A 10,141-nucleotide genomic window follows, 5' to 3' on the forward strand; every position below is an offset into this window, starting at 1 on the left:
CTCGAGTTAACTAGAGTTAACTCGAGTAAGGTTTCAGAACGCAGGCCAGAAGCCATGAGCAGAATGTAGAAGCCATATGCGCATGCGCTATGGTATCTGAAGAGCTCTAACAGATACCATAGCGCATGCGCATATGGCTTCTGTATTCTGCTCATGGCTCCTGCAATTTTATGTGCTTCCACCTTAATTGTGCGACAGCGCCATTATCGGTGTTAAGCCGTTTTGTCGCTCGAACGGTCGGTTTCAGCGGCTCGTGAAAATCCAGCTTTACAAAAGTGTTTTTGACAGCTGACTCTGTTGCACGTGTTTTACTCGAAATTTCCGTCAATAATGGTTTACTATTTCACGAGTGAAGGTAATTTCCGCTTTCCTAAAACGTTGTCTTTACTTTTAATAGATGAAGAATCACATTATCTCAAGCTATTAATGATATTTTGTTATCATTGAGAGACTAATAATCACATAATCTTGAATTGCAGTTGTGCAACCATCCATCACATTGTTTATGGGGATTGACAAACACGAAAGTAAGTAGAAAACCCGTCTGTAATTATTTGTAATTAAAAACTCGTGCTGAATCTAATATGTGATTTATTTGAATTCTACTTGTAGATGAGGATCTTATTAAGTGGGGCTGGCCGGAAGATGTATGGTTTCATGTCGATAAGTATTCGTCTGCCCATGTGTATCTTCGACTTCGACATGTGATTTGATTATAATTTAGAGATCTATTGCTTGTTTTGACATTCAAAAAATGATACAAAATAATTTTTTTTTTAAATTATAGGGTCAGATGATAGACGATATTCCCAGTACTGTATTAGAAGATGCCGCACAATTGGTAAAAGCAAACAGCATTGAAGGAAACAAAATGAATGACATTGATGTCGTATACACAATGTGGTCGAATTTGAAAAAGACGCAAGGTATGGAGGTTGGTCAGGTTGGCTTTCACAAGGACAAAGACGTTCGTAAGATTCATGTTGCTAAACGAGTGAACACTATCGTGAATCGCCTTAATAAGACGAAACGGTCGGAGCAAGTAAACTTCTGTGCTGAGAGAGAGCAAAGAGATAGAAACGAACGAGAAGACAAGAAGAAACTCTTGAGGGAACAAAAAGAAAAAGAAAAGGCAGAGGAAAAGAGACGTCAGGAAGAAGCAGAGATAAGGTAAATAATAATTTTATGACAATGCTGTAGTATAAATAATATCAGTTATGGAATATAAATTTGATATAATTAAAAAAATTACTTTTTAGGAGTTACAATTCCCTGTTTAATACATCCAACATGACTTCAAACACGGAAACCAGTGGATATGATTCGGATGATTTTATGTGATGAAGCTATAATATTCATATTTGTGTGTCTTATTCTCTACCATCTCCAGTAAGATATGCAAAGGGAAAAAGTTCCAGAATGAAAAGTGTAAAATATCTCATATATGATTATTTATTTTATTTATAGCCGTATTCTTTTACAAATGTATTTGCAAAATTGTAGACATTTCTGTATCAATGTACACTACACTTGTCTGTATAATAGAAGACTGCTTTGTCATTCATAAATTAAAGAAGTGCTGTGTAACTACATTTATCTTGCCAATGATAAACCAGATTGTGAAGTTCTTGCCTACCTACTTATAAGAACTTGCAAGTACTCACAATCAGATATGTCATTATCTCTTGACACAATAAGATAACTAAGTTTCAGAAATAAGTTATAAAAATTATTGTATAGATAGAAATTCTATAAAATTGTAAATAGTATAGGGAAGGGTGTAACAGTAGGCTCAGTACAAATTCTAGTTTTATAATAGAGTAACATTGACAGTCCCTAAAGCGTTGATTATCCACGTTGGATAATCTTTATTGGGATAAACTGTCGACATATAGTCCTGTATGAATTTAGGGAATCTTTGCTCTTTTATACTGTGTCTAATGTCTCGCATGAGTCTCATTTGAAATGCAATATTGTGAACGGTTAATAGATGACACGATACCGTCTCCACAGTTGCGATTTGATGCAGATAAGCACGTGTGTAAGTCTTGCAAGTACTACACTCGCACGACTCGTCTATCGGTCTCGAGTCTTTCTTATATCGCGCCTGCCTCAGACTAAGCTGTCCCGTTTTTACCAGCGCGCAACCAAACCTCTGAAAAAATAATAGTTTAAACGTTTTAAAATTTCCATATTTCGCGCACTCAATTATGTATTTATGTAGTACTTACAGCGGTTCTCGTCGGGAATACGCAATCATACATATCAATACCTAATGCACTGCATACAATTAGATCCACTGCAAATCCAACACCCATGAGGTACCGCGGTTTATTCTTCGGAAGGATATTCGTTGATAGGTGGACCATTCTCCAAAAATCATCCTTGCTCTCACCACCACTGAAATCATAATAAAAATCCCTATTGTTATATAAGATTTCAATAATTTATGTATTATATAAAATCCTTATTTATTAGCTATGTGTCGATAAATAATCTGGCATCTACCTCAAACCTCCTACAGCATACCCGTTCACATCTCGCTTAATCAATTGGCGTGCGCATTCAGATCGTAATTCAGGATCGAGACCACCCTGTACAATTGGAAATATACTTTGCTCATCTGGTCTTTCATGTGCTGACAAACAACGGTCCACCCAACGTATCGTTCTATGTGGTTTATTACATTAAAATTAATTAATACCTGTTCAAATTAGGTAATGCTTAGATAACATATTATTTAGAAAATATGTGTAATATTATAAAAATAATTATACCTATGCATTGCTTCCTCCACTCTTTGTCCGGTTAAAGTACTTTTAACGACATCATCGAGCTGCATAATTATGTCAGCTCCAATTGCATTTTGAATTTGAATGGAATGTTCGGGTGTCAACATGCATTCAGATTCTGTACGAAACGTTATTGTGAGCCAGTTTAACTATATGTAAATTATATTTAAGTGTATTCAAAAATATATCTGACTATATGTAGTACCATTGTATGGTGATTTAAACTTGACACCTTCTTCTGTTATCTCAGCTAGCTCTAATAATGAAACCATTTGGAAACCACCCGAGTCCGTTAACAAAGCCCTTTTCCAATTCATAAATTTGTGTAAACCTCCAGCTTTACGCAGAATATCTGCGCCCTGTCAACGTAAAAAATACATCTTAACGCGATTGAAATTACTTGCATAATTTTACTAACATAAATGTAAAACTGGACGAGACTGTTTTATTTATAATTAGGTGTGTAAATTAATTCGGTGCCTTTACATTCGATGCTTTATAACTCTGTTTTAAGATTACATATTTTCCATTACATAAATCCCTTTTGGGATTCGTAAGTGTGGATCTCTACATTTTCAAAGCACCACATGCCTTGGCGAAGTGTGGGCAACAAAACAATAATGAAATATGATGACATCCGAAAAGCAGCAAAAAAAAGTTGCTGAAAGCATGAAAATAATTTGTTCTACTCTGAGTGAAGACGCTGTGACCTATAAAACGTGCAAAAAGTAATATCAGTTTTTTCAGGAACTAGGCGTCGAGTCAATTTTACATCGCGACAACGTTTGACCACATGTCGCAAAGAGGACGAAGGATATATCTATATGCCTTGAGCTGGGAAATCTCTCATCCCGGATTAGGGGAGACCAGAGTTGTCTACATGCTTTTTTAAAGTTTACTAAAAAAGTAATAAAGATATTTGGCTAAACATTTTGATGGTGTAACCTTTCAAGCTTTAAAAAAAACTCGTAATTAGAATCGTTCATTGCAACTTTTAACATTTTAAAGAAATGAATTTTTTAAGGCAAGTCGAGCGAAGATTGCCGTATGCGGGGCTATCTGGCCACATAATGAAAAACTTGTTTATATTAATTTTTATACTTATTTATTATAATATTATTTATTATTAATATATAATATTGAAAATACTGCCTAGTCGAAAGAGTCGGAGCAGTAATAAGCGTTTTGTGTAAACTTTCTGATAAGATCGCTGCGTGGAGCTGACTTTTCTTTATAGCCGGTGGCATAAACTGATTTTCAGTCTGTTGCAAAATCAATGAGATGAGTTTCTTTTGTCCCCTCAATTCTTTAATCTTTTTTTTTGCATTTGGGGCTTTACTTTTTCCTCAGTAGCGTTTGAAATAAAAAATACTAAATAATTTAAGACAAACGTACTCGTATATTTACTTGACGTATATTTTTAAAATGAAAATTTGGTGATAATTCTTGAATCGCAGGATTAAGTAGCTGCTCGTAGGTCACATTTTTACAATATAATAGCGAGTGAGTCAGGACATTTATTTCGAATTTTAACGCCGTTTTTGCGAAAAGATTCTCGCTCGATTTTTATTCTTTTAATCGCTCTACGTATAATTTTATTAGGTATGCCTATAATTTTATCTATCTTTCTTTTGTAGTTATTACGCACTATTATCTATAACAAAAAATAAATTTCGTCATTGAAGTGTTTGTGAAAAGCATCGCAAGAGAACAAAAGGTTCTGAATCTCTTACGTAGGAGCTTTTTTTAATTATTTGTTGGAATGGTATATGGACAATTCCACGTCAAATCGGACAAGATTTGACCTCGTATTTTTTAAATCGATTGAAACTTTTTTTACATGAAATATATACATAAAATAAGCAGATACGTATTTTTTTGTTTGTCCAAAAAAAATTTTTTTTTTTAAAGTTATAAACAGTACAATATTTTCGTCAAAAATGAAGAAGTCGTTTACTTTACAAATTAATATCTCTGGTTATATTTGTCGTAGAGAAATATTCAAAAAAGCATTTTAAAGCTAAAAGAAATTGCAAATTCCAATTGTTATAAGCAATTGAAATGTTTAATTAATTTTATCATTAAAAAGTACCTTTTTGAAAATTTTTTAATTAATGCTATCTTATTCTTTATTTCATTCTGAAAGTACACATTTTTTTTTTATGGAGAAACGATGGATTCTATTTTTTGTATAATTTTAATGACTAAGGCGCCGCGCCGCGTTGCATCGCGCTGTGCTCGCGTCTCTAGTTCGACCAAGTAACGCGGCGCATCGATGACGAACCAGAGACGCGAGCACAGCGCGACGCAACGCGGTGCCTCAGTCATTAAAATTATATAAAAAATAGAATCCATCGTTTCTCCATTAAAAAAAAAATATGTGTACTTTCAGAATGAAATAAAGAATAAGATAGCATTATTTAAAAAATTTTCGAAAAGGTACTTTTTAATGAAAAAATTAATTAAACATTTCAATTGCTTATAACAATTGGAATTTGAAATTTCTTATAACTTAAACTATTTTTTTTTTTCAAAGATTGCCTTCTTAGTTTTAAAATGCTTTTTTGAATATTTCTCTACGACAAATATAACCAGAGATATTAATTTGTAAAGTAGACGACTTCTTCATTTTTGACGAAAATTGTACTGTTTATAACTTTTATAAAAAAAATTTTTTGGACAAACAAGAAAATACGTATCTGCTTATTTTATGTATATTTCATGTAAAAAAAGTTTCAATCAATTTAAAAAATACGAGGTCAAATCTTGTCCGATTTGACGTGGAATTGCCCATATATCTATCTCTTAATACCTGAGATAACAGTACTGTAGGTACATAGCCCTCATAGACAGATAGCCTCGGTCTCCCCTATTCATCAGATCTAGCCAGATCTATCGGATTATCCCCTGTTCCAGTCATTCCAACATCATCTACCCGATATACCTTTGAAGACAGTGGAAGAGATTCGAAAGTCTTGCGGCGGAGGTTTTGAACCGATAATGTCTTTAAGACTTTATCGGTTCAAAACCGCCAAGGTGTTCATCAGCTGCCTAATAAATAGGTCAAAGTCATAGAAATTTAATTTATATTTGATTTTTTTGAAAAAGACATCGAATTAATTTACACAAAATAATAAATTAATTGAAATTTTTTACAATAACAATAATAATAATATGTACATATTTAATCTCTTACAGGTCTGTTTCCGAGATGGTAGGTATTGCCAAGAATTATCTGGCAATCCAATTGCTCCAGTTGCTGTGGCAACAATCCTTTTAGTGTTCCCTGAAAATTGTGCAATGACAAATTCATTGTGCAATTTTATACAGATTTTATATTTATATATTATATATTAGGTTGATTCATGGAATCATTAAGATTTTTCCATTGAATCTCTGTTGAAAAATTTTATAAAAAAATATTCAAGCATGAAATCATAACATCAATTTTTTTAAAAGTGAAAGTTTTTTTACAAATTAAGCTCCAAATAAACAAGTGACATTTGATTAATATACAATTTACTATTAATTTCAGGAATCGTAGACTTTAACAGAATTTTGATTTCAGATATATTACCAAGCACTTAAGGGGCACAACTAGTGTGACACTTTTGAAAAATCGATTTTTTTTTTTTTGCATTTTTCGATAGTCTATAGCTTCAAGAATAACATATTAAAATTTTAAGAGTGGATCTCAAATAGTTTTTGAACGGCAGCCTTCTAAAGAGTAGCTGCTCGTCGGTCAGAAACGTGCATAAGCTTCGAAAGAGGGTTGATTAGCTCGAAGGAAAGCTTCAGCAACCCAGCAGGTACTTTCTTGAGGAAGAAGAAGGTGAATTATATGGGCCTGGAATAGCAGATTAGCTGTAAATATGATATTTCTCAATCAAACAATAAAATCAATATTTTTATCTAAACGCGTTTTTCTCAAAACGACATTTTTCAAATTTGCTGCAGTTCTAACTCGAATACAAATCATCCGATCGACTTGAATTTTTTTGGAGCGTGTTTAGTATTTGTTTTTCCATACAATGACCTTCCAGTTTTTTGATTGGATGAAAAATGTCAATTTGCCATGCAAAAAACCGCGAAATTTTTAAGCGTAATTTGAACTTTTTTTTCAAAACTCCGCCATTTTGTTGGATTTTAATTTTTTTTCATAATACTAGGTCATTGTACGGGAAATACCTTCTAGTTTAACGGACAATTTTTTTTTTTTATTTCAAGCACTCTGAAGGCCGCAATCACTGCAACAGTGGGAGCACGTTTTTTTTTTGGAGACTCGGGAGATGACACATAAGTCGCTGAAAATTGATTATTTTCATACAAAAAAATTACTGCACATAGATCATTTATACACAAATATATTCTCAAAATTTTAAAACATTCGATGCAATACTTTTCTTTTAATAAATTCCCGAAAATCACCTTTTTTTTGGGCAGTCACACTAGTTGTGCCCCTTAATATTAAAAGTTAGTATTGAAGGAGTCACATCCTTGCAAGAATTTTCGTCTGAACTTTGAATAGAAAGAGCGTCTTTCACACGGCAGCCACTGTTACGTAACGTAATATTGTAATCAAATAAAGAGAGATAATTGACCACTTAGAAGACTTTATTTGGCACAGAGCACAAGCGACAAGTCGAAGGTGTGACCGCTTCGAGACTAAGAATTAACTCTAACTCAAGAGGAATCCTCAGATATCCTTTTTTAAAGGAATAAATTGAATTTTCGTTAATTATAAATAACACAACGCGTCCTAATATCGGAAGTATAGTAGCAATTGGAGCGGCTTATTAAAAGAATAAGTAAAATTGAAAGTTTGGCATACAGCAGAGATCTGTTAGGATAGGACTAGTCGTTTATAGTTGTACGTGATTAGGAGATACAGAAAAAGAATTTTAGATTAAAAATAAGTGAATGAGTATAGTGAATCACGGTGAAGGGTCAAGACAAATAAGTCTATAAGGTAAATAGCGAGACTATAGGTTTATTACGGTTTAGTTTTCAGATCTTTGTCTGGAAACATTATCTGTCTTGTAAGAATTTTAAAAATAGAATTCGTAAATACGTGAGATATTGATAGTTGCGGCACATAACACCTCTACCCGCTTTGCGTGCAGCTTGAGCAAGAAAAGAAGAAATTATATGAACCTGTGTTCCCACCGGCATAAATACTGGCGTATCCACGTGATGATGAACAAGCGTCATCCTGCCGGTCCTGGCTTTCGTGGTTTCGCACTCGGCGAGCACCTCAAAAACCAACGGAGTTTTCCGATTCGCCATTTCCACCGGCGACCTACCGAGTCCCACGTTCACCGTCGTAGAGTACGACTTGTATAAAAATCTGGACATGGAGAGAAAAAAAGCTAATAATAAACATCATGACTTATTCCTGGATGCCCGAAATGAGAGGTTATGTCACGATTTCGCTCTCGCCACGTGCCTTCGTCCCAGTCGCACACTTGGCCTCTGAAATACATGCGTGTTCGTTCTGCGCCCTGCGGTCTTATTGAACACCCTGTATATTAACGTGTGTATGTATGTAAATAGAGCTGCCGACCGCCGCGATCGCGTTGCACGTTGCACGTTCGAGCTGCGAAAAGCAGAGAAGAGGTATACAGTTGTGATTATTCCGCGATACGCTCCGCAGATGTTCGCGCTATGACGACCACGCGTGGTGTCGATGCACGGAACGTCGCCTCGAGGAGAGATTCGCCTCGCGGCAGCGCTCGACGGTAACGGTTAGCCGGCAGACATGAAGACCGAGGTGTCCTGGAAGCGGCGGTTCCTGCGAAAGAGACTCCAGTACATGCTGGTGTGCGTCTTCGTAGTCGCCGTGATATTCGTGATCCATCAGCTGTTCTACTTCAAGGAGCTAAATCAGGCTACCGTGGGCAAGTTGATCGCCGGCTCGGTGCAGGACACCCACCGCGTGGTCGTCGGCAAACGGGCTGACAAGTGGAATCAACCGTACCACTCGAAGCTCATACGCGACAAAAACGGTCGGACGGTGTCGTTGCGTGGCACCCGGGATCAGGACATTGCCAAGTACCTTCCCAATGTCAACGGGAAATTTGTGTGCTTCGCTTCGAAGAGGGAGATTGATTTTGTGAAGGTCAACGATGATTATTGCGACTGTCCAATGGACGGTAGCGATGAACCAGGTACCAACGCTTGCAGCAACGGTTTCTTCAATTGTGAAAAGAGTTCAAGAAAGTCAGCAGGTATCGTAATCGAATCTCATTGCAATAATGTATGAAATAATCTATGAAACTTGTATAAATTTACAGCAAGAATACCATCGTACAAAGTTAATGATGGACATTGTGATTGCTGTGATGGTTCTGATGAATGGGCTGAAGCTGCAGTGTTATATAAGCTCAGCAGTAAGTTTAGTTTATGTAATTTAATAAAGAAATGTACTAATAGTACATATACATATACGTTCCCTAGGTAGACTTTGACATCTTATAGAAAATTTAATTCCAAACAAAAAATTTTCACAAACATAGGTCGAAAAATGCTAAATGCTTCTTTAAAAAGTTAGCGTGTAGAAACCTCTAAAATCATGTTTTCTTTTAATATATTTTGCAGATATCTAGGAAAGCCTTTTTTAATAAAAAGTATCGAAAAAGTTGTAGAGAATTAAATTATCTTTCAAATGAGACTAAAATATTTTTATTACGTTTCACAGGTCTTGAGATAACCAGTTGCTACATTTTCCAGTTTCTTTTCACCTTCCGTTTTTCTTTTCATCCTCCTAGATTTAGGATTTGTTTAAACAATGTAGAAAAGTAAAATTTTTTTTAGCAAAATAACACTAATAAAATATATAAAAATTAGCTAAGGTCATAATACCATAAATAAAAAGTAGTTCTCAATAGCTTTACTGGCAATAGCCGAAAAAACATTTTTTTGTGCATTTAAAATTGGTTATCTGAAGACCTATGAAACGTAAAAAAAATATTTTAGTTTCATTTGAATTGCTGGAGCCGTCTGTTTTACCGGCATTTTTTATCGGCACGTAGCGTCGTATTAATTTGACAGAATTAAAAATCCTTCTCCAGAATTGCAGTACATACATTAATGATTCGGGGAAACTCTGATTTTATATAGAAAACGAGAAAAAATTACGGAAGTACAGATTTCCTTATCCTACTTTTATCCCAATATGGCGTCTCGAGTTGCGGCGAGCTGTCAGCTCGTCACAAGATGTATTTCATATAAGAGATATACCATTGGTACGAACGCGAAAACAAGTTCCCCCGAATTGCACAACAAGAAAAACATCGATAAACTCTCCAAATCAAGATTTGGAAGCGTAATATAAAAGTATAATGTCGACG

General features: G+C 35.0%; 3 protein-coding genes across 5 annotated transcripts; 2 read left to right on the plus strand and 1 right to left on the minus strand.

Moving 5' to 3' along the window:
* The first annotated feature begins 202 nt into the window (after positions 1-202).
* LOC112457144 (coiled-coil domain-containing protein 25) lies at positions 203-1,592 on the plus strand. The gene is made up of 5 exons (XM_025020045.1): positions 203-355; positions 480-527; positions 613-704; positions 788-1,170; positions 1,260-1,592. The coding sequence occupies exons 1-5, from the start codon at positions 331-333 to the stop codon at positions 1,339-1,341; spliced, it is 630 nt and encodes a 209-aa protein (XP_024875813.1). The 5' UTR covers positions 203-330; the 3' UTR covers positions 1,342-1,592.
* Positions 1,444-8,537, minus strand: LOC112457142 (queuine tRNA-ribosyltransferase catalytic subunit). 3 transcript variants are annotated; one of them, XM_025020043.1, is made up of 8 exons: positions 8,239-8,537; positions 7,947-8,139; positions 5,989-6,078; positions 2,998-3,151; positions 2,778-2,910; positions 2,509-2,670; positions 2,232-2,400; positions 1,444-2,155 (listed from the first exon to the last, which is right to left on the minus strand). In XM_025020043.1, exons 2-8 carry the CDS (start codon positions 8,076-8,078, stop codon positions 1,811-1,813), a joined length of 1,185 nt encoding a protein of 394 aa, XP_024875811.1. In that variant the 5' UTR covers positions 8,079-8,139; positions 8,239-8,537; the 3' UTR covers positions 1,444-1,810. The 3 variants fall into 3 exon arrangements, with proteins under 3 accessions (XP_024875811.1, XP_024875810.1, XP_024875809.1); XM_025020042.1 differs by having other exon boundaries at positions 7,959-8,322; XM_025020041.1 differs by having other exon boundaries at positions 7,947-8,321.
* On the plus strand, positions 8,442-9,397 carry LOC112457143. The gene is made up of 2 exons (XM_025020044.1): positions 8,442-9,019; positions 9,086-9,397. Exons 1-2 carry the CDS (start codon positions 8,551-8,553, stop codon positions 9,250-9,252), a joined length of 636 nt encoding a protein of 211 aa, XP_024875812.1. The 5' UTR covers positions 8,442-8,550; the 3' UTR covers positions 9,253-9,397.
* Positions 9,398-10,141: the final 744 nt, after the last annotated feature.

This window comes from Temnothorax curvispinosus, unplaced genomic scaffold, assembly GCF_003070985.1.
Source record: "Temnothorax curvispinosus isolate PA1 unplaced genomic scaffold, ASM307098v1 QBEX01007541.1, whole genome shotgun sequence".
In the NCBI taxonomy this organism is placed as follows: Eukaryota; Metazoa; Arthropoda; class Insecta; order Hymenoptera; family Formicidae; genus Temnothorax; species Temnothorax curvispinosus.